This window comes from Brachycentrus maculatus, unplaced genomic scaffold (assembly GCF_059751285.1).
Source record: "Brachycentrus maculatus isolate JH-2025_06_01 unplaced genomic scaffold, ASM5975128v1 h1tg000196l, whole genome shotgun sequence".
Lineage (NCBI taxonomy): Eukaryota > Metazoa > Arthropoda > Insecta > Trichoptera > Brachycentridae > Brachycentrus > Brachycentrus maculatus.
The window spans coordinates 2,290,455-2,315,178 of NW_028280947.1; the positions used below are offsets into that span (position 1 = coordinate 2,290,455).

General features: G+C 35.9%; 1 protein-coding gene across 4 annotated transcripts; it reads right to left on the reverse strand.

Moving 5' to 3' along the window:
- Positions 1-1,334: 1,334 nt before the first annotated feature.
- Positions 1,335-24,217, reverse strand: LOC148307639 (cryptochrome-1-like). 4 transcript variants are annotated; one of them, XR_015837820.1, is made up of 12 exons: positions 24,017-24,217; positions 21,967-22,147; positions 16,692-16,943; positions 15,732-15,916; positions 14,918-15,089; positions 14,025-14,250; positions 12,081-12,221; positions 6,838-6,989; positions 5,951-6,153; positions 3,449-3,484; positions 2,007-3,113; positions 1,335-1,843 (listed from the first exon to the last, which is right to left on the reverse strand). XR_015837820.1 is itself a non-coding variant. In XM_088263181.1 (11 exons), exons 2-11 carry the CDS (start codon positions 22,122-22,124, stop codon positions 2,125-2,127), a joined length of 2,514 nt encoding a protein of 837 aa, XP_088119307.1. In that variant the 5' UTR covers positions 22,125-22,147; positions 24,017-24,217; the 3' UTR covers positions 1,335-2,124. The 4 variants fall into 4 exon arrangements, 2 of the variants coding, with proteins under 2 accessions (XP_088119307.1, XP_088119305.1); XR_015837819.1 differs by lacking the exon at positions 24,017-24,217 and having other exon boundaries at positions 21,967-22,161; XM_088263181.1 differs by having other exon boundaries at positions 1,335-3,113.
- Between the last annotated feature and the right edge of the window lie 507 nt (positions 24,218-24,724).

The following is a 24,724-nucleotide window of genomic DNA, read 5'->3' on the forward strand; positions in this document are numbered from 1 at the left end:
TTAATCGTTCTTTATTTTATTCTCAATATTATTAATATTTAAAGCATTTAGTTTATGGTTAGTCATTTTTACTTATTTATTCATGCATTCGCGACCTTGGCTCGTAACGCATGTTTGTGCTGCAACCCTTAGTGCATGTTGGTCTTCGGGTCGACAAAAAATCGCATGTGTTATGTGCATTTTGTGTAGTTTTAAGTGTGTAAATAGTACTAGGAGGGGTAAAATAAATATAAGTGATTTTTTCACTGTACCATTTATTCAATATTACCCTGGACTGGTACCTGAAGCGGAGGGCTGATCACCTTTCCTTCACGTGTTAACGATTGATAACACTGCATTCATATGATTCAGTGCCCTATGCACCATTGGGTGCGGATAAGGGTTAGAAGAAGAAGAATGATGTATAAGGTTTATAAATTGTTTTGTGAATTTTGTTTCCTCTAGCTAAAATACATGTTTTATTTGAATCTGTGTTGGGAACAGGAAGAATAATCTAGTGTGGGCCAATCAGAAACTTGTCAGCATTTTCTCATTGCTGGGAGGAAACCACGTTGCACTCCTCAGGAGAAGCCGGACTGTTGACTGTCGTCAACAGACCTTCCGTTCCACTAGAAGAGGGTTTGGTATTTTATGTCCTAGCTTGGTTTATGTTACCAATGTTCTTCACTAGTTTTATCATGCATGATACCACCTTTTGTGAGAGTTCTTTATGAACTTACGCGGATCCGATGTCGGATGGGTGAGGACCCAGGCTGCTGCAATGGTTGGGTATACATTATAGTATAGGTGTCTCAACATAAACGAAACGGCTACTTTTTTGTATGAAGTCAGGAGTCGTAATAATCGTCGGGTATGTATGAGGAGATGCATGAATGTAGAAGAGGCGAAGAATGTTTGCAAAGACAGAGTGGTGTGGCGTTCGATTCTCCCTGCCTACCCCTGCAGAGAAGCGGCGTGTTGGTTAGAGTTAGTGTTATGAACATTGAGATTTTGATTATCCTGGGGCTGGCTTAAATGATCACTTTATACACTTTCCAACCATTCTCTCCGTTATTGAACTATATTGCATTAATTTACAAATGTTGTATATGTGAAATGTTATTAAAATACCGTGTCTATCTTAGTTGGAACAGTTGGTGCTGCCATCTACAGAAAATTCTACAGAAGTAAAAATTTTGGTAATTGTGATTACAGCCTCCCGCAAACGGCGATTGTCGGACTGAGGACTGTAAAAATTGCCTCCCGCATAAGATGTGGTAAAAGATCACATTGGCATTTCTCTCCATTATTTTTTTGCTGATAAACAATATTGAAAGGTGTAAAAATAATACATATTTTTCTGCAACATGTTGTATTTTGTTACATATTAATATCACAACATCAAGTAAACCTCCTAGTAATACAAAATCACAGGAGAGGCAAAAAACTGCGTAACATCTAGATTTCATTTTTTATAATATTTAACGTAAAAAACATGTTATGTTATACAAAAGACGTATAGAAAAATTGTGCATTTCTACATAAAACGGTACAAGAAGCTAACTTAATGTATTGTAAAACCTATACAAAAGTTACTACAAATTATAAACACGTACCATACAATGACAATTAACTCAATAAATTATAAATTAACTTGTTATAAAACACTAAATATCTTATTGTAACTTAATTATAGCGTCAACTGGCTTCAAAGCAAACAAATTCTTACTCAAAACTTAATAGTAGAAATCTCACATGGCTATTTTTTGTATTGATTGGCAGTCACAGACGGAAGGAATCAGAGATGGTCAATAAAAGGGGACATTTTTCGGATTCAAATATTGACTTATTGGCTTTGGGTACTCTATAGCGATGTTATATTAGAATATAAGGTAAGGGAACATTCTTCGTTATCAAATATTGGCTCATTGGCTTTGGATACTGTAGAGTGATATTATATTCTATCCTGTAGTGTTGTTATTCATTAATTTTTCGGATTCAAATATTGACTTATTGGCTTTGGGTACTCTATAGCGATGTTATATTAGAATATAAGGTAAGGGAACATTTTTCGTTATCAAATATTGACTCATTGGCTTTGGATACTGTAGAGTGATATTATATTCTATCCTGTAGTGTTGTTATTCATTCCAGTGTGTCGCTAGGTCCCTCGCGCACATTGGATTCGAATCTCTGATGAAGGTATGTCATCTGGTGTTCTTCCAAGCTTGACTCCTGGCCAGCCAATTCTCGGCGCCTCTGCATGGATCGTGAGATGTAGCCCTCGCCCCGAAAGTGGCTGTTGTGTTTCACGAGGCCGTAGGTAAAGTCTGGCTCGATATCGTTGCCCTGGTCATCCGGTTCATGGTCGTTCTCGGAGTGTGCGTCTCGGGTTCGGGGATATTGGTCGGAAGGGGTGTTCAGGTGGAGATTCAACGTCTCCATCGAGTTACTTTTGTTCCTTAACGGGTTCCTGGTTGATTTGTGCTTCATCTCGTATATTGTGTCGCTCAAGGGTTGCTTGACAGCGTATAGCGTGGGGAAGATGTAACTCGGGGGCGACTCCATCCCATCTGCTTCAAATTTGAACTTCGTCTCAAACTTGACACCTGCCGCGTCTTTGAAATGCTGGTTTTCGTCTTCTGAATCATTTCTCATATTGTATGATTCCCCGTTATCCACACTCTCCGTGCTGACTTTCTGAAATCCATTAACGTTGTCATCACCAATAATATTGCGCATTGCACGTGCGTTTCTTCCATTTAGGTACTGGATCGATCTGCGCAATTTGGACTTTCTTTTTTGCTTTATCACTCCGTGCTTCTGCTCAATCAGAATAATCTTTTTATAAGGCAAGTGTCGGAGCACCGTCCTCAAGTTCCTTTTGTTTTGTCTTTCGGCGAATGCGTCGGAGGCCGTTCTGTTTTGGTGATCTTCATCGGATTCTTCATTGTCTACGTTCTTGAGCTGTGTTCGCAGACCGAACACGAAGTCAGGTTGCTGATTGTCGGAGATGGGGCGGAAGTAGTTGGAACTGACGTCCCTGATGTCCCGGAAGTCCCGGATGGCGGAATCGGGACTGGAAGATGAGACGGTGATGTTTGGTGTGGTTATGTTGTTAATTGCATACATTTCTGAAATAATACACAGCCAATATTATTGATACAATCTTTTGTTTTATGTATACCTGACGATTATTTCACTCCTAACCTAGAAAAAATGCACTATAAACAATGCGTTCATGCCAAGTCTTCTCAGTCTTCTCTTGCTTCTATTCCCAACCACATTCGTCTCATATTTGTTCTACCATTCTATCCTCACTCATTCGTTCCACATATCCAAACCATCAAAACACACCTTTCATAATTTCATTGATAATGCTTATCTTAGCCTTGCATTCTTTCCTTTGCCTACTGAATAAAAATTTTATCACAAAATCTATAAAAAAAAAATATTATAAAATACTTACGTAAAAGGCTGTCTCCTCTTACAGGTTCTTCAATAACTGAAAAGCAAAACAAAAATATATGTAAGGAATTGGTTCTTTGAAGGGGAGAAAATGGATATTGATGAATAAATAAATGTTTTTGGAAAAAATTCGAAATTCACCTTTTCTTTTGAACAAACCTCGTATATAGTGATGCTTCTTATCAGACTATTATTTTTATTTTATTTTATTTTATTTTATTTGGGATTTTTACAGCCAAAACAATATATTATACACAACATTAATTAACCAAACTATGGCCAATTAAAAAAATCCTCCGATAATGCTATTCTTATGTTGGTTGGGGTGAGTGTGTGTGTGTGTGTGTGTGTGTGTGTGCGTGCGTGCGTGCGTGCGTGCGTGCGTGCGTGCGTGCGTGCGTGCGTGCGTGCGTGCGTGCGTGCGTGCGTGTGTGTGTGTGTGTAGTACCTATTTAAACAGTTGGCTTGTTGAACAAACGGCAACGATCAATCATTCACCTAATTTCCTGCTTATGTCATTTTTTATGGAATTAGTGCTTTTCCCATTTTTTTTTATATATTTACAACAAAGAGGTTTTCCGAATGCAATTAGAGTGGAACCTCTCCTAACGAGTAATTGGCATAGCGAGAAAAAAAATGTGAAAAAGTTGCTCCCTTAACAAGCGATGTTTCAGAGGAAGGACAAGTCCCTTTTTCACCACATTCACCTGTGAACTGGTACTTCGCGGCTTGGGAAGGAGTTACCAAGAGGACCCTCACTTCTGCTTGGAAAAAACTTTGGCCAGAGAGTGTTGTCAAATGTGATTTTGAAACAGTAACTGTGGAGTCTAGTCGACATTAGCCAATATCCTGGGACTCGAGGTGGATAACAACGATTTTGAAGAGCTTGTGAAAGAGTACAGACAAGAGCTGACCACCGAAGAGCTTATGGAGTTGCATCGTGTTTCACACCAATACATTATAGAGAAGAGTTTGTTAATGGAGGAGGAGGAAGTAGCGGAGCAACAATCATCTAGCACAAACGGGAAAAGTGTTGCTATAATAAAAAAAGAGGTTGGTAGAAAGTTGTCATACTCTGTTTACTCTCCACCAATAACCTAGTTATGTTATGGGTGGGGGGTGAACGGTGCATGACAATTTTTTTCTGTATAAATATTGAATATGTATATGTATATATATGTGTGTATGTATGCGTATGTATATGTATGTATGTATATTTAATATATTTTTAAACTTCTTACCTAGAAAAAAAAATCCTTTAACCGCCCTTATTAATTCCTCTCCTTTCCTTTTCCTTCCTGCTAAATCTATTATTTTATATAATACCCTTTTTCTGTTTTTTTGTTTTTTGTTTAATCTCTGAATTTTCTTTAATAGTTTTATAACATAATTGTGGAATTGTTTAATTGGTTTTTTTTTTAAAGTAACTATTTTTTGTCAATGTAATGTAATGTTTATTATTGTTAATGTAACTATTGTTTTATATAATTTTTTTATATGTAAGCTGTACAATTCCCGAATGAATAAAATAAAATAAAATAAACAATAAGAGAAATGCTGAAAGCACGGGAAACTGTTGCATCGTTCATCAAGAAGCATTGCCTTAATAAGGAGGTATCTATTCCTGCTACAAATTTATTCAATGATAATGCTGACACATTTTAGAAAAACATTTGAAGCATCGGCTAAAACAAATGTCTTAAAACAGTTTTCTAGTTAAAAGGGATAATGTATTTGTCATATCGCTCACTCCTTTCAAGAACGTCATGAATCAAAAATTGACAATTTTCATTTGTGCATGTTTTCGGAATGCCCTAAAAATGTACTATATCCCAGCAAAAGCGGCATATTTTTAACTTAATAATTACCCGCTACAGGGCAGAATGTGCTGTTTTTGTATTTTGAAGAAAAGGTATTGTTTAATTATTTTTTAAAGTATACTAAATATTTTTCAAATGCAGAAAAAACCTTCAGGTTTTACATAAAAAGATCTGTTGCACAGTAAAAAGTTCAATAAGTGGCTTGATATTTATTTTCAATACATTGTGTTATATTTTGAAACGTTAAAAACGTTCTCCTGAAAAATCAAGTTTTTTGATTTATGATGTTCTTGAAAGGAGTGAGCGATATATCCATATTTTTTTATTCGTTTTTTTCAAATCTACATTATATTCCAAGTTTTAATACTCCTTAACAATTTACAAGTAATTTTATTTGAATAACATTAAAAAAATATATGTATTAAAAATTAAGTTTTCTTTCGGCCTGGAACGCATAAACGTATTTTCCATTGATTTGTATGGGAAAAAATGTTTCGCTTAAGGAGTGTTTCGCATAACGAGTAAAATGCTGGAAAGAATTAAACTTGTTATGAGAGGTTCCACTGCATAAAAAAAAACAAACACCCTGGTTTATTAGTAAGTCAACAATATTCAATCGGTGATCCAATTAAATATTGTCGACCTATCCATGCAAGAATATTTATGGTGTGGGGGGGTCTCACGTGCGGGCTGGGGCGCGGTCAGATAGCTGTAGACCTGCCGGAGGCGGAGCGCGTTGTTGCGGAAGGCGGTGGCGTGCTCCACCATGGGCAGCGGGTAGTCGTGCCCCACGCGGCAGCGCGCCTCGCGCTGCACCTGCGCGGGGGCCAGCCAGGGCGCGTGGATGTAGCGCGTCGGGAAGTCCCTCAGCGCCGGGACGTAGCGCCTGTATTGGTTTATTTATTTAAACTTTATGTACAGAAAAGATATGAGTACATTGGCGGGCTTATTGCTTAAAAGCAATATCTTCCGACCAACCAAAAACAGACTAGTGATATTGATCAAAACGTGTTATACCAGCATGATGTGCAGCGCAATGTGGGGGAGTCTGGATGATTCTATTCTCCTCACATGGGCATACCACTGTCTCCTTCGTTGCCTTCCCCACCTAACGACATCTTCGATCTCACATATTGCTCACTCCTTTCAAGAATGTCATAAATCAAAAATCGTCAATTTTCAGTTGTGCATGTTTTCGGAATGCCCAGAAAATGTGCTATATCCCAGCAAAAGAGGCATATTTTTAACTTAATATTTACCCGCTACAGGGCAGAAAGTGTTGTTTTTGCATTTTGAAGAAAAGGTATCGTTTAATTATTTTTTAAAAATACAAAATATTTTTCAAATGGAGAAAAAACCTTCAGGTTTTACCTAAAAAGATCTGTTGCCTAAAGAGAAGTTTTACCTAAAGAGAAAAGTTCAATAAGTGGCTTGATATTTATTTTTAATACATTTAATTATATTTTTAAACTTTAAAAACGTTCTCCTGAAAAATCAAGTTTTTTTATTTACGACGTTCTTGAAAGGAGCGAGCGATATTTTCCTGTTAATTATCAAGTCCTTTTATTACCTTATGTAATCTCCGTTGGGATCAGCTTTGCGGCCGAAGCGCACGGGACAGTGGCAGTGGATGAACTGCTGGAAGAAGGAGGAGCAGCTGGACCACATCCACGTGCCGGCGTTCACCGACCAGTCCGCGTCCAGGAGTAGCTCTTCAAAAACCTGGGTTAATCCACTCGTTATATTGCATCCAAAAACTCAGACTCGCTCAATAAGGTCATTTGTCGCTGTGATCTTAAATGGTAATGAATGAAAATTAGGTATGTAAATTTGATCCAATCCTCCTTCCAACCCTTCTTGAAATATTTAAAGCTCTATTCAACATCTATCTGTACATAAGTAGTCTTCCCCTAGTAAATTATTACTTGTAGTAGCCCACTTGCAAACCACTTTATGTTTAAAAACTAAGTCTTTTAGCCAATGGCGGCTGGTAGAATATTAAACCTTCTACTGATTTGAGCTTTTGTGAGAGATTTCAGAAAGTGAACTGTCGATCTGCATAGCGAGTTTTACAAGAGTATTGATTTTTATATTACATTTTATTCCCAACTCAATGAGTTTTGGCAGATTACGCTAAATATGGACGTCAATATTTTTAATTTTCTACCAATTGGAGCCATTTTCTAAAAAATCAAATTTTTTAACATTACATATTTCGCAAGTGGACTAACACACTTTATATTCTAACATGACATCTATATCTCAATAGAAACGAAGGATCTTTTTATAACAAAAGAAAGATGGGTCTGGGAATTCACGAGGCTTACGAGATCCGGCATTGGCTGGCTTAACCCTTTGACTGAGTTTTAATGATGGTTTTATTTGGAAAAAGGGCAGTTTTTTATATTTTTTATGGTGTCAGTTAGGTGCCAGTCACTGCCCTGGTAGTGACTGGCACCTAACTAACCTGTTATAGCCGTGTGAATGCCCAGAGTCCAGTGATATTCCCATTGTATATATAGCGATGCATCGTTTCTGTTAAGACATCTAATATTGTTTTATATACATAAGCCCTTTCTTAGTGAAATTCACTGTTTGAATTTAAACAGTGGATTTAACCAATTTAAATATGCTGTTAATTATTATTTGAACGAAATGTAAAATACTTAGAGAATGATATGAAAACAAATATGGAAATGTACTTTATGAAATATTTATGATTGTAGTTTATTTATTTATTTATTGTAGTTTGATGAAATATTTGTGATTTTTTAATTTACAAAAATACTTCGATTTCATACTTTTTCTGCGAGCCTAACCAGCTCATTATTAGAAACAGGCATCAAATTGTGGTAGAGTGGATTCGAACTGAGAAACTCTGATTTCAGAGTCCGTAACACTAACCACGGGACCACAACCCGACACAGATTCATATAGATTCCGAAAAAAAACAGATGTTAAGTTATGGGTAACTACTACTCCAGACCCTTATCTGCACCCAATGGTGCATAGGGCGCTGCTTACATCTTAATTTGATTGTTTATTATGTGAAGTAAAAGTCCTGAGCCTCAGGTCATATTAAATAAATATTGGAATGGTAAAAACCACTTATATTTATTTTGATCCCCCTGGGAATCGAACCCGGGACCTCCAGCATGGTATCCAAATGGACTAACTACAAAATGGCTAACGTCCGCATGAATTCTCTAAAGAATCATAATTCCAAAGCTCTACAAATATTTTATTTGACCAGTGACCTGGTTTTGTCGTTACGTCGTAATGACAAAACCCGGTCACTGGTCAAATAAAATATATGTGGAAAAAACTATGTAATTGTTGGGTAATATATCCAAAATTTAAGAAGGTTTATTGGATTGAATTTTACATTTATTTATTATATCGCTCACTCCTTTCAAGAATGTCATAAATCAAAAATCGTCGATTTTCAGTTGTGCATGTTTTCGGAATGCCCAGAAAATGTACTATATCCCAGCAAAAGTGGCATATTTTTAACATAATATTTACCCACTACAGGGCAGAAAGTGTTGTTTTTGCATTTTGAAGAAAAGGTATTGTTTTATTATTTTTTTCAATATACTCAATATTTTTCAAATGGAGAAAAAACCTTCAGGTTTTACCTAAAAAGATCTGTTATGCAGTAAAAAGTTCAATAAGTGGCTTGATATTTATTTTTAATACATTGTATTATATTTTTAAACTTTAAAAACGTTCTCCTGAAAAATCAAGTATTTTGATTTATGACGTTCTTGAAAGAAGTGAGCGATATGTTAATATGTAACATATTAACATATCCATAAATAAATTTAGAATTCAATCCAATAAACCTTGTTCAATTTTAGATATATCACCCAACAATTCAATATGTAATTCTACCAACTGTCTGCAGTTACAATAAATAAAAAAACTATACAGTTATTATTTTACTATATAAAATGCAGTACCACCGAGAAATTTCAGTACAAAACTCACTTCAATATTTGTCTCCATACATCTCTTTTGCATACAAACTGCTAAACAAATTGATAAATCTAGACTTGCACTTAGCTTAAGACTCAACGGGAATGGACCAAAGCAAGACAGGGATGCGATTGTGCAGACGCATCTGCATTGGCGGCCAGCCACATTATCTTTTCCATATACAGTATTTATCATTGTAGTATATTTTTCTTTATACAAGTACCTACCGGACGTCTATCTCCTTTTATAATTTTTAATTTGTGAGGACAAGGGATCTTGCATCAAATTAAGAAACAAAAACTAAGAGGGTGGTTTTAAAATACCAAACGTTTCTAAAAATATTTCCTTTTAACTTTTCTTTTATGATTTCTTGCTTTTTTACAAGTTTTTAAAAATAAATTATCTTATTTACAAAAATCAAGACTTGTTTACGCCAAAAAATCATTTTCGATCAACAGTCAATGCATAATAATTGAGGTTTCTAAAATGATTCTTACTTAAATAAATGGTTTAACTAAAAATATAGACACGAGACGCAATAGCTTAAAGACCACCATCAAGTTTTCTTTATGATCAACTGATTCTGTTACTTTGATTCTTAATTCGTCCACTAGAGGGACGAACAACTGAAAATATTATAGGAAAAAAAGAGATAGATGCCCGTAAGGTACTTGTATAAAGGAGATAGCATGATGATTAGTACGTCGTATCCCTGAAAAGACAATGTGGTATGAATGCCAGTGCGTGTGTTGGCTTAAAGATATCGCTCACTCCTTTCAAGAACGTCATAAATCAATAAAACTTCAATTTTCAGTTGTGAATGTTTTCGGAATGCCCAGAAAATGTACTATATCCCACCAAAAGAGGCATATTTTTAACTTAATATTTACCCACTACAGGGCAAAAAGTGTTGTTTTCGCATTTTGAAGAAAAGGTATTGTTTAATTATTTTTTTAAATATAATAAATAATTTTCAAATGGAGAAAAAACTTTCAGGTTTTACCTAAAATAATATGTTGCACAGTAAAAAGTTTAATAAGTGGCTTGATATTTATTTATAATACATTCTATTATATTTTTAAACTTTAAAAATGTTCTCCTGAAAAATCAAGTATTTTGATTTATGACGTTCTTGAAAGGAGTGAGCGATATCAAAGATCGCTGTGGTCGGTAATATTTTCCAATCCATCCCTGGCTTTGAGCTATTTTTCATAAAACAAGAAGAAAAATTGGGTCAACATGTAGCATACTAAATTTAACAGATAAAACTACAACTTGTTATGTCAATAGAGTAATTAGAAACAATGGCATGAAGTGAAATAGTTTTTAGCCTCCATTATGGGATAATAAAAGTGAATAGTGACTCATTGAATAATTATGGTGACACCCAGAAAAAGTTTCAATTTGGAAACAAACCGAGATGGCAAAAACAATATAAACAAAAATGACTGCCGAATTGTGTATAAAACGTAAGAAAATGGGATTCGCTGTAGGGAGTCTTACAGATTGATAACATTTGCAGGTTTCGTTCTCCAACACCACACACACATCACACACCACACACACATCACACACCACACACACATCACACACCACACACACATCACACATCACACACCACACACACATCACACACCACATCTGAGGACTTATGTTTCCTTGCATATGGGAATTAACAGTAAAAAAAAGATAGCTAAGGCAACTATGTGCAGGAAGAGACTGAAAAGAAGGAAAATGATTGGAAATATTCAAATCACTTTAATGATTAGAAAAAAGGGTTGAGTTTCATAAAAGTGATTTCATTATTTGTTTCAGTAGTCACTATGAGGTAGTAACTGTCATTTTTTTATCAAAATTTTACTTGGTAAATTCATTCAAACCCTCATCCGCACCCCAATGATGCATAGGGCACTACATCATAAACACAGTGTTATCTTGATCGTTAACACATGAAGGAAAGGTGATCAGCCCTCCGCTTCAGGAACCAGTCCAGGGTAATATTGAATAAATATTAGGGTGAATTAATCACTTATCTTTATTTGACCCCCCTGGGGATCGAACCCGGGACCTCCAGAACGGTAGCCGAGTGTGCTGACCATTACACTACGGAGGCGGACACTTGGTAAATACCACTATTTATTCAAATGTATTGTGACATGTATCTCAATGTTTTGCCAAATTTTGTTAGAAAATACCCCGTCACAGATGCATTTAAAAGGAGTGGTATTTACCAAGTAAAAGTCAACAACAAAAAAATCAAAATTGCTAAGATTAACATATTTAAAGGACTTATTATGTTTTGATTGTCATTGACATTTTAAATATGATTTTTAGAGAAAATAAAGGTGAGTCATCCATCACTTTTCATACATCCAAGGGCACCGCAACGCTCCGTCCGAACAAGAGAACAAATAATTTAATGCTTTTTAGAATTTGTAAAGATGGAAAACTAGTTAATTCTGCTTGTTGAAATACCGGGTAAAATAATGTAAGAAAACATCCATCACTTTTCAGACAACCAAGGGTACAGGGTACAGACCACAACGCTCCGTCCAAACAAGACAAAGATAATTTGAAAAGATTTAGAATTTGTAAAGATGGAAAAGTGGTGAACTCTGCATGTCGAAATACCGGGTAAAATAATATAAGAACTAAAAAAAAAAATCTAAAAACTTTGACTGGTGTATAAAATATAGACTTTGAGTATCTCATAGTGCGGACCAAAAAATTTCACCCCATGCCACTGGTTTAATACCTTATCTTTTGAACAGTATAATTAAATCTGAAAAAGTATAATATGGAGTAAGTGTGGATAGAGCTGAAAGTATGTGTTACTTTCATTCCTTCTTCCCAGGACAGCCAGAGGTCCCCCCTGGTGAGGAAGCACGCCACGGCGTGCCGTGCCAGATGGTGGATCCATCCCTCCTCACGCAGCTGGCTCATGATGGCGTCTATCCACGGGAAGCCTGTTCTTCCCTGAGATTGATCAACAAAACATATTCAATAAATAATCATCTTCAAGTATGCTAAATACAGAACCGGATCAGTTCGCGGAATTGCCTCATGATTGTCAGCACTGTCAGCCCGATATTATACTAAATGCAGCAGCTGATCAGTTCGCGGAATTGCCCCACGGTTGTCAGCACTGTCAGCCTGATATTATACTAAATACAGCAGCGGATCAGTTTGCGGAATTGCCCCAAGCGGCGAGCTCTAGCAATAGTTGTCAGCCCGTTACCCCGAGGACTCTGCACAAAACGATTTATCAACCATCAAATTATTGGGATGGTTGTTATTTATCAACCATCAAATTATTGGGATGGGATGGATGTCTGGCCGCTTGTCTTCCTTTCTCCATTTATGACCCCTTTAAAGAAAACATCCCAACGTTTCTCCCCCATTGTACTTCTCACATCTAAACTCAATATCTAGCAAATGATCTCATCATGCAAGTCTAAGGATTTCAATCCAATACGAAGTACTATCACCTCTGTATTTTTGATAATAATCCTCTAGTACCGTTCTGCTGTTCATTCGAAGAGGCGAGGTCAGGACTGCAGTCCCAGGTGTATATCGTGAGGCGAGACGAGGTAGCTATGGCCATAAATACAAGGTCTTTTAACCGATTAACAGTTGAATTTGGTGAGAAAATTTGTCGATGCAAGAGATCGTCACCAACAAGTCGAAACAAGACTGCCTGAACACCGCTCGGGTTAGCCAATAAAAATAAATACATAAATATATTTGGCGCAGGCAAATCAATACCGAAAAGTCGGAATATGATTTTCCCGAACAGCACTCGAACTATCTTTACAATGCGAACTCCTTGCCCGAGTTGCACTTGGGATAAACTGGAAACTGATTAAAACAGTTAGAATATTCGTCTTTATATGCACTAAAGGTAGATACACACGCTCATTATTAGCACATAGGCATGCTATATTTAACAAATTGCTACTTAGTAGCATGCGTGTACGTACTTTGCTAGAAATAAGCATGCTCATTTCGAGTATGTTAATAAATCGACAGTCGTTCGATTTTTGAGCATTCTACCTACAGTGCGCGTCGGAGGGGCTTGTTGTAAGCATGTCTGCACAGGTTTTCTTATGAGCATGCTAGTATCGATGTATATAAACGAGTATGCTTATTTCAAGCAAATGAATATACCTGGGATCACAGTCCATGTGGAATTATAAATATATATTAAAAGCTGTCCCACCGCATTCCCAGACAGATCTGTATCAGAATACAGAAGCATCTAGGCCTCCTAACAGACCTCTTGCAAAGCAATATTTTATTTTTAACTAAGTTGCGAAATTTATTGAAAATGTGAAACAATATAAAATTGTATCCCGATTTTACTGTGAATTTACATTTAAAAGCTTTCAATATACCTGTCACTGACAATCTACGTAAATACAAGTTTGTAAATCCGTCACCAAATTTTCCAGAAGTACCCCGGTGCAGACACTGAAAGGGATTAGTATTTAGTTCAATTAGTCAGCTAGATCTGACTCCGACCCGACGCTGGCCGGTACACAGACGCCCACAACCCCGACCAGCACAGCAGACAGACACGCTGTGTATATATGGTTAGTGGAGCAAAGACCTTAGCTAAAATAAACGTAATAACACAAAATCTCCTACACTCTTTGAGTAGAATAGAAACCCTGTTGATTCAGCCAGCTTTTCTCCGTGATTTTGATTTGCTCTCGTGACAATAGCAAATGCACAGAAGTCCCATTAATAATAGTTAAATGAATAAGTGTTTATATTTACAGTAGCCCACTTAGCGAGGGCTTGGATGTTATTGTCCCAGGGGATCTGCACGCAGATGGGGTTTCCGACCATCTTGTCGAAGTTGGGGTTCTTGGTGGCGGCGCAGTAGAAGAACTCCCTCCACAGCAGCTGGCCGTGCAAGGACAGCGGCGGGAGAGCCTTCTTCGTCCTTATGTACAGTTCCGTCAGCTGATAATAGAACAGGCGAGTCGAGAGACAGCCAAATCTGTCGGGAAATTGCGATACATTATTGAAAGTTCACACAGAAATATCTTCTCTTCTTCAGGCTGTATTCATTCACTGCTAGACTGCTAGTTCTAAGATGGTCTTTTATAATTATTTTAATGAGAGGGCTGAGTGATTATATACTCTATCAAGCCTTGCCTAAAGGGGGAGACATTGCGATATGATTACCTCGTAGGTGAAAAGTCGGTTGGTAATTAGTTCTCAGTCATTCTAATACACAAAGTCTTTATCTTATATATATATGGGAAATAAAAGGAATAAGCTTATGATGTAACTATTGGCCGTACTTCACGAATCTATCGTAAACCTTACCGGTAGGCAGAAAGATCTAAGACCATTGCATAAATGTACATATACAAGTTTCAAGCATAATGCAATATGGATAGTCAATATTTGTCAGAATGGTGAACGTTTCACAAGTCTATAAAGTGATCGCTTAAGCCAGCTAAATGTCAGCCCTGAGATGCTCAGACTTCCATCTTTTTCCATAAAAAAAGAGAAGAATGATACATGTTTCATATCATACCTTTAAAAAAAAATACTTGTACAATATTGTGCGAGAACGGTTATTGGACCAAAATGAAAGGGCTGAGTGATTATATACTCTACCAAACCTTGCCTAAAGAGGGAAATTGCGATATGATTACCTCAGGTAAGGAGACAGTCCAGTGGGACTGGCAAGGAGAGACTGCGGAGTCATCTTGGGCCTCGCGAAGGAAGCCACCCAGGCCTTGCGCTTCAAGTGCTCCACCAGCCGTCGGAGCGCCTCGGACTCCCCGCCCAGCCACAGTGACGGGCTCAGACCCTCCGTGTCGAATCCTGAAATAAAAGCATAGCATATGTTCCCTTGTTGGTTTGTTTGATTTGTTCCAATGACATTTCTAACCAGGATGAGAGAAATATGCGAGATCGAAGATGTCACATAAATCTGATGAGTTTTGCATGGTTTCCTCCCAGCAATGAGAAAATGCTGATAAGTTCCTGTTTGACCCACACGAGTTTATCCTTCCTGTTCCCAACACAGATCAAAATAAAACATGCCTTTTGTCTTTTTCATTTTTTTAATGAAAAAGTTTTACATAAGAAGTAACAATATCTCTTCGTAAACCTCGTGTTCAGAAAGTTAGTCACACATTTATTATACTTTTATTCTCAAGTTAAAAATGACGAGTTTTACGTGATTTTTTCCCAGCAATGAGCAAATGCTGAGAAGTTTCTGATTGGCACACACCAGTTTATCCTTACTGTTCCCAACACAGATTAAAATAAAACATGTCTTTAGCTAGATGAAATAAAAATCCACTAATTGATAAACCTTGTACATAATAATCAAAGTAAATAATAAATGCAACTCCCATCTACACGGACACCGCAGTGGCAAAAAACATGCTAAGAGTGTCAGCTTTATGATAGCTATGATGATAAGATGTCTAAGAAACTGATCTGACAAAACTGTCTTACCTAATTCCTCCAGGGTGGGTACTCTGTATGTATAGTCGTGGTATTCAGAGAGGGGGGTCACGGCAGCCCCCAGCTCCACGGCAGTGATGGTGTCCTCAGGGCAGCGCGGGGGCTCCATGCTGGAGATCACAGTCTGGAACTGCTTGAACGTGAGAGGGGCCCGTCCTCCGTTCTTGTCGATTATTCTGAAATAATATATAAATAATAGGTATAGCTGTCCCACCTCTTTCCCAGATCTGACACAGAAGCATCTAGGCTTCCTGGCAGGCCTTCTTGCAAGGCATTTTTTTTTTAAAACTAAGTTGCGAAAATTATTGAAAATGTGAAACAAAATTGTAACCCGTTTTTACTGTGAATTTACATGTAAAAGCATTCCCTGTCACTGCCAATCTAGCCAATTTTATATATCCATAAATAAATAAAAATTTGTAGTTATTTCTAATTTTTTTTTTAATTTTTTTTTTTTTTTCCAAATTATTTCTATTGTAATTTGTATTTTTTTTTCTTATTTTTAATATTTTCTAATTTAAAATGAAAAAAAAAATCTAATTTTTAATTTAAAAAATATACATTTCTAATTGTTAATTTTATCTAATTTATTTTTTAAAATTATTATTATTATTATTATTATTATTTTCTAATTCATTTCCAATTTTTAATTTTTAAAAACAATCTTATTTTAATTTTTAATTAAAAAAAGATATTATTTAAATTTTTATTTTGAGGAGATGGTGTTGGTCAGTTTATCAAGGGTGTACTCACTCGTCTATATGGTTAGTTGGTCAGTTTATCAAGTTGGTCAGTTTATCAGTTTATCATTTCTATATGGTTAGTCGGTCAGTTTATCAAGGGTGTACTCACTCGTCTATATGGTTAGTTGGTCAGTTTATCAAGTTGGTCAGTTTATCAGTTTATCATTTCTATATGGTTAGTTGGTCAGTTTATCAAGGGTGTACTCACTCGTCCAGCTCGTAGAGCGTGTGCGACACGCGCGAGATGACGCTGACGCCGATCTCCGTGCACATGGCGCTGATGTTGTGGTCGCGCACGCGCCCGTAGGGCTCCGGGTCCTGCTCGAACGTGAGCAGCGTGGTGCCCCACTCGCGGAACAGGCGCGGCAGCACGTCGGCCGGCTGCCCGCGCACCACGAACAGCCGCGAGTTCAGCCGCCGCAGGCTGTGGTCCAGGTCCTCCAGGCACTGCAGCAGGAACCTGCAAGGACTCTACGTGAGTGGCCGTTCAAGAGGACTCTGGGATGTTTCTGCCATGAGTGACCATTCAGAAGGTTTCTACATTAGTGACCACTCAGGAGGACTCTGGAATGTTTCTAAATGAGTGGCCACTCAGGAGGACTCTGGAATGTTTCTAAATGAGTGGCCACTCAGGAGGACTCTGGAATGTTTCTACGTGAGCGACCACTCAGGAGGATTCTGGAATGTTTCTACATGAGTGGCCACTCAGGAGAACTCTCTGGAATGTTTCTACATAAGTGGCCACTCAGGAGGATCCTGGAATGTTTCTACATGAGTGGCCACTCAGGAGAACTCTGGAATGTTTCTGACATGAGTGGCCATTCAAAAGGTTTCTACATGAGTGGCCATTCAAAAGGTTTCTACATGAGTGGCCACTCAGGAGGGTTCTGGAATGTTTCTACATGAGTGGCCATTCATTAGGATTGTCGAGGCGCTGTTCAGAGCTACCCAAGACTTGTCTTGGGTACAATTACTCTCAAGTGATAGTCGAAGTCAGGGGGACTTGACATGACACGCACAGAAAGAGAATATTGGCAACAAAATAATAAGAAAAAGAAGAGAAAAAAGGACCAAATTAGATCATTTTCTCCATTATTTTTCGTCAGGCTATAAATGGAACAACCCACGTCCATTCCATCCAGTCAATTTATATAACAGAGGCATCCGCTCACCTGGGGTGGCCTCGACCCTCGCTCGTTGTATAATGTGTGGAAATTATATTTAACAGAGTTGATTATATTCCTAAAATATTTTTAAATGAATTCAGTCCATAAATGCGTCGGTGGAAAAGATGGAAACATGAAAATCCAGACGCCATACAAATTTGGTTGCGTATCGATTTTTTTTTAAATTTTTAAAATAATAATATTTATCCCTTTTTTTAAAGAAATATATTCACAGAAACAGTTTTAAGTAGGAAGTAACAATGTAACCGCTTGTGCACTACACGGAATTTTACCGTCCGGCAGTCCGGTTTTAAAAAATGAAAGCGACTACGACAGTTTAGCGTGATCGAATTTACGCGCCACGTGTTCATGCACCGATCAAGAGCTCCGACCCGAAGAAAGATGGACAAAAGCACAAGCCAATCCAAGCCAATCATCGTTTTAAAACGCTAACTGACGTGCCGGACGGAAAAAGTCCGTGTAATTCAAATATTTCATCATATGTCATATGGGATCAAATATTTCATATAGCATCAAATATTTGATAATTTGACGTCAAAATCTGGAAAAAAAAACAAATAAAGTCGAAAAAAAGTAACGGATACCGTCTCAAATACCCAGTTATTTTTTCTGTTACGCAATTACAAAAGTAACAGTTACTATATTAGTCACGTCACTAGCTCACTCTGAGCTTTGCTGGTAGAATAGTGGTGTTCGCAGGTCACACGTGTGGAGGGCAACGTGACTCGCGAGTCATACGAGACGGTTGTATAACAAACTGTGGGGTCGCCGCCGCCGCCGCCTCCCTCTTACGAAACTCCTGCTATTAATTTGGGTAGTTTTAATAATAGAATTTTTATATAACTTACTTTATATAAACAACCCGATTAGACCTCCGTCCGCCCGTCATCCAATTTCGTATTTACAAAGCTGTTACACAAGCATTTTTTTCAAATTACCCAATGTCCAAGCGATTCTAAAATCTACCAAGGTTAGGTTATTTTCAAGCCCTTATCCGCATCTGATGGTGCATAGGGCACTGCATCGTATAGAAAGAGTGAATCAGTCTAAAGATTTCAACAAGGTTAGGCTATTTTCAAGCCCTTATCCGCACCCGATGGTGCATAGGGCACTGCTTCGTATGGAAAGAGTGAATCAGTTTACAGACTTCAACAAGGTTAGGTTATTTTCAGGCCCATATCCGCACCCGATGGTGCATAGGGCACTGCATCGTATAGAAAGAGTGAATCAGTCTAAAGATTTCAACAAGGTTAGGTTATTTTCAAGCCCTTATCCGAACCCGATGGTGCATAGGGCACTGCATCGTAAGGAAAGAGTGAATCAGTCTATAGACTTCAACAAGGTTAGGCTATTTTCAAGCCCTTATCCGCATCCGATGGTGCATAGGGCACTGCATCGTATAGAAAGAGTGAGTCAGTCTATAGACAGGCGCCGTGGCGTAGTTGGGTAGACGCTCGACTGCGAAGAAACTAGCGTAGCGGGTTCGATTCCCGCCAATTGCGAAATGGACTTTTTGTTTCTCTATTAGTGTATTCATATATTAGATACTGTATATATGTTAAAGGCACTAGCCGTTCAATAAATAAATAAGTTCACAAATATAAATTTTTAAATCAAACACAGATTTTTATAGTCCACTAAGTTGTATTTTATTAACAAAAACACATAAAAAATTTTCAAACGAATGCATTCGTTTGAAAATGCCATAACAAGGCGAAACAATTGTCACAATATTATTTTTTATGTGTTTTTGTTAATAAAATACAACTTAGTAGACTCAAAAAATCTGTGTTTGATTTTAAAATTAATATATAAATTGAAATGGAGTTCACCAAATCAATAAATAAATAAATAAGTATTGACACAGTACGGCTGTCCAAATTCAAAACACAGAAAGGGAGATTTTTTTTAGGACGTTTACGAAGTAGATTCTACTTTATCCAAAAATGCAAAAAAAAAACGTACTCCAAAAAAAAAGTCCGTTACTGTGTGTGGACAGCCGAGTACAAAATGTACTATATCCCAGCAAAAGAGACATATTTTTAACTTAATAATTACCCGCTACAGGGCAGAAAGTGTTGTTTTTGCATTTTGAAGAAAAGGTATTTAAGTATTTTTTGAAATATACTAAATATTTTTCAAATGGAGGAAAAACATTCAGGTTTTGTTATTTCCCGTTACGAGGCAGAAAGTGTTTTTTTTTGCATTTTGAAGGAAAGGTATTGTTTAATTATTTTTTTAAAGATACTAAATATTAATCAAAAAAACGTACTGCAAAAAAAATGTCCATTACTGTGTTTTAAGTTTGGACAGCCGAGTACAGGCGGCGCATGCATGCGCCCATCTATGACGTATGCGACGGAAAGAGTAAAAATGATTCTCCCATTCATTCCATTCAACTGCCTGTTGAATTCAAAGAAAGGGAAGCGTTTGACTTTTCCCGCTCTTTCCTTTCAACTGCTGGTTGAATTCGGAGAAGGGGAAGTGTTCGACTTTTTCGCCTGATCAAGCCCTATAGAAATAGAAATTTGTTCTATCGCGGCTAAAAAAGTTTCCCTTCAAAAAAATTTCGTCTTCCACGGAAAAAATACCCTGTAGGTGGACGCCTGTAGGTATTTGACATATCGCTCACTCCTTTCAAGAACGTCATAAATAAAAATCGTAAATTTTCAGTTGTGCATGTTCGTAAATTTTCAAATCGTAAATTTTCAGTTGTGCATGTTTTCGGAATGCCCAGAAAATGCACTATATCCCAGAGACATATTTTTAACTTAATATTTATCCGCTACAGGGCAGAAAGTGTTTTTTTTGCATTTTGAGGAAAAAGTAGTTTATATATTTTTTTTAAACATACTAAATATTTTTCAAATGGAGAAAAACCTTCAGGTTTTGCCTAAAAAGATCTGTTGCACAGTAAAAAGTTCAAAAAGTGTCTTGATATTTATTTTTAATACATTATATTATATTTTAAAACTTTAAAAACGTTCTCCTGAAAGATCAAGTTTTTTTATTTATGACTTTCTTGAAAGGAGTGAGCGATATTAGGCGCGCTGCAAGAGCCTGGCTGAGGATCTATCCGACATGGGACATTGGTACCATAAACCAAGCTAGGACACAATGCCTAACCCTCTTCTAGTGGAACGGAAGGTCTGCTGATGACAGTCAACAGTCCGCCTTCTCCTGAGGAGTGCAAACGCGGTTTCCTCCCAGCAATGAGCAAAGTCCCTGAAGGATAATCTCGTCGTGCCCTACTGAAGTACTCTAACTACATTTTTGTCAATTTTGAGATATTTGGTGTATGTTATCAACTGACCATTATCTACAAATATGAACAAAAAAAATTATATAAAATAAATTACGCCTAGTTTTCAGGCGTATAAGACGCTATCTACATCGAATTTTCGAAATGAACTGAACTCCTAAAACGCTAACTACATAATTTCGATTTAACACATTATTTTATCGTATTTTTGAATTGCATAATACTGGCTTAGAATTTCAGACAAAGCCGATTATTAATATATAAAAAAAATACGCAGAAAAAAACTTCTAAGCTCTCTCCTGTTAAGTAACAGATTTGCAGATAGAGTACTTTGCGTAGGGGCCGTCGATCTAATGTGAGCCAATACCCATACTAGATTATCCCTCCTGTTCTCAACACAGATTAATATAAAACATATCTTTAGCTAGAATAAACAAAAATCCACTAATTGATCTATAAACCTTGTACATTATAAATTTTCATTTCAAACCCTTATCCGCAACCCAATGGTGCAAAGGGCACTGCATCATATAAACGCAGTGTTATCTTGATCGTTAACACATGAAGGAAAGGTGATCAGCCCTCCGCTTCGGGTACCAGTCCAGGGTAATATGGAGTAAATATTAGAGTGAAAAAATCACTTATATTTATTTAACCCCCCTGGGAATCGAACCCGGGACCTCCAGAACGGTAGCCGAGCGTGCTGACCATTACAAAACTTATAAAGAGAGATGATTACGAACTGTTCAATATCTTAATGTGACTAATATTATGACAGCTTTTTATATATAAAAAATAGAAAATCAAAATATAAATTATCGCTCAAAAACGGTTGTAGGTAGGTAGGTACCTGTGTACATAGATAAAAATGAAATGATCTATGGTTGTTCAATGCCCTCTTGACGGCTCTAAGCACATTTTATTTTAGCGCCGAGATTAAAGAAGGCCAATCTTCTGCGTGAGATGCGCATTAAAAAGGCGAGGTAGTAATAAATGCAACTCCCATATGAAAAAACAGAAGGTATTCGACAGACCTCCACTTGTTGATGCCCACGTTGGAGGTCCCCGCGAACCAGGGGTCTATGAGGAACACGCAGCGGAAGGTGGCAGCGCCCCTCAGCCCCTCCCGCAGCGAGGGGTTGTCGTGGAGCCGCAGCCCCTTGCGGAACCAGTGCACCGTGTGCTGGGCCATGCTGTCTCCCTCCACTCGACCCGCTACATGGGAAACGGACAGAGACATTACTCATCTACCAGGTCATGCACAGTACCTACTGCGGTTCGGATAATACTCGACGTGACTGCGTCGCTAGCTCACACCTGTATAGGGTCAAAAGATAGAATTACAGTCTGTTCACAGTTATTTTACCTCTAGTTTTTTTTTTATACTGCCAAATAAATAATTAAAAAAAAATAGAGGTAAAATAACTGTGAACAGAGTGTACCTATACTGTAGCCCAGTGGTGTTCAACCATTATATATATATATATATATATATATATATATATATATATATATATATATATATATATATATATATATATATATATATATATATATATATATATATATATATATATATATATATATATATATATATATATATATATATATATATATATATATATATATATATATATATATATATATATATATATATATATATATATATATATATATATATATATATATATATATATATATATATATATATATATATATATATATATATATATATATATATATATATATATATATATATATATATATATATATATATATATATATATATATATATATATATATATATATATATATATATATATATATATATATATATATATATATATATATATATATATATATATATATATATATATATATATATATATATATATATATATATATATATATATATATATGTATATATATATGTATATATATGTATATATATATATATATATATATATATATATATATATATATATATATATATATATATATATATATATATATATATATATATATATATATATATATATATATATATATATATATATATATATATATATATATATATATATATATATATATATATATATATATATATATAAAAGTATTTGTTTAAGTAAAAGGTTTTGTTTTATTTTATACTTAATATTTTTCAAATGGTGAAAAAACATTCAGGTTTTATCTAAAAAGATCTGTTGCACAGTATAAAGTTCAATAAGTGGCTTGATATTTATTTTTAATGAATTGTATTATATTTTTAAACTTTAAAAACGTTATCCTTTTTTTTTTATTTATGACGTTCTTGAAAGGAGTGAGCGATATGTAAAGTAATTTGAAGAGAAATGTGCCCCACCCCTAGAATTTTCCGCGTACTCAACTTAGGAGACCACTGCTCTAGGTATGATGTTGTGAACGATCTAAATAGTAACAGTATAGGAAGGTTGTGAACATATTGATAATGTTTTGGCACCTTAAAACAAAGGTCAAAGAATCCCCATCAAACCGTCCCTGGGTGTCATGAAAAAAAAGATGTTTAAAAATCAATTAAAACAAAAAAAAACTAACGTAAAATTCTTAAAATATTCGCCAATGAAATTCTTTCACCACGGAAACAAATTGATTTACGAGTAATTTAAAAATGTCCATTAAAGTTCATAAAGAAAATTTCGATTATTTGATAAAAACATGTAATGTAAGTTTATTACATAGTTATACTTTTATGTAAATGACAGTTTATTTTTATTTTTAGATTACTTAAGTGAAAACCTCTAATTGGAATGTTATTAGACAAATTAAAACTTCTATTTTTCAATGACAGGTTTTAATAATACCAAAAATATTTTCCCTGTTCAATGCAACTCGTGTTCAAACCATCCACCACCTCCCCTGTTGGGTCAAGGAACAATGGAGCATTCCATTGTCAATAATTGTGTCTAGATCTCCTTAAAGACGTCTTAAATAACTAAGAGTTAAATCAAATTACAACAAAAAACAAAAGCGAATAAAATAATAAAAACACAAAAATATTATCCATAAGAAAATCGATTAGTTTAAATAAACATAATTAATTTTTACCTGCTTGTTCGCTAATTTCCTCGGTTCCACTTTTCTAATAAAAAAAGCACTGAATCTAAAAACTAAACCTTCTTTTGTTTAAATACTGATGTAAACAGTAAATAGTATGATTGCATTAAATCAAATCGATTTGCGGATGTGCAATTTTCACGGAGCAATTTTCGAAACGACCGCCTCGCCCGACTGAACGAAGTTATATGTGACAAAGATAAGGATTTACTGAACGGGAACAGTATAAATAACGTTTGCTCAGCTAGACCGCTACTTGAATATGATCCTTGGAAAAATATTACGTTATTTATTAACTACTCGCAACCTCTCATTTATTTAATTATTGGACAATTTATATGGCGCTGTTTTCGAGAAAAATCCCTTCAAGGTTACAATTTGCATTGATTTCCTTGGTAATTTAACTTATGTAAGTCCCTAAAGTGTTCGATTGAGATTTTTGTAAAATAACGGTTTCGAGAACAACCAGGAAATGCTATCTCTCTTTCTCTCTCTCTCTCTCTAGTGGTCGGAAAACTTACTTGACAAAAAGCCAAATGTGCACATTATAAACGATAAAAAAACATATTGAGAGGCAAATCTGTTATATTAAGGGTAAACCCAATAAAACTTTAATTCATTCTTAATAAGGATTTTAGAACTCGTTAAAAAAATTGTTTTAAAAATAGCGTCCTTGCACCCCTTTTGATCAAGTCAGGT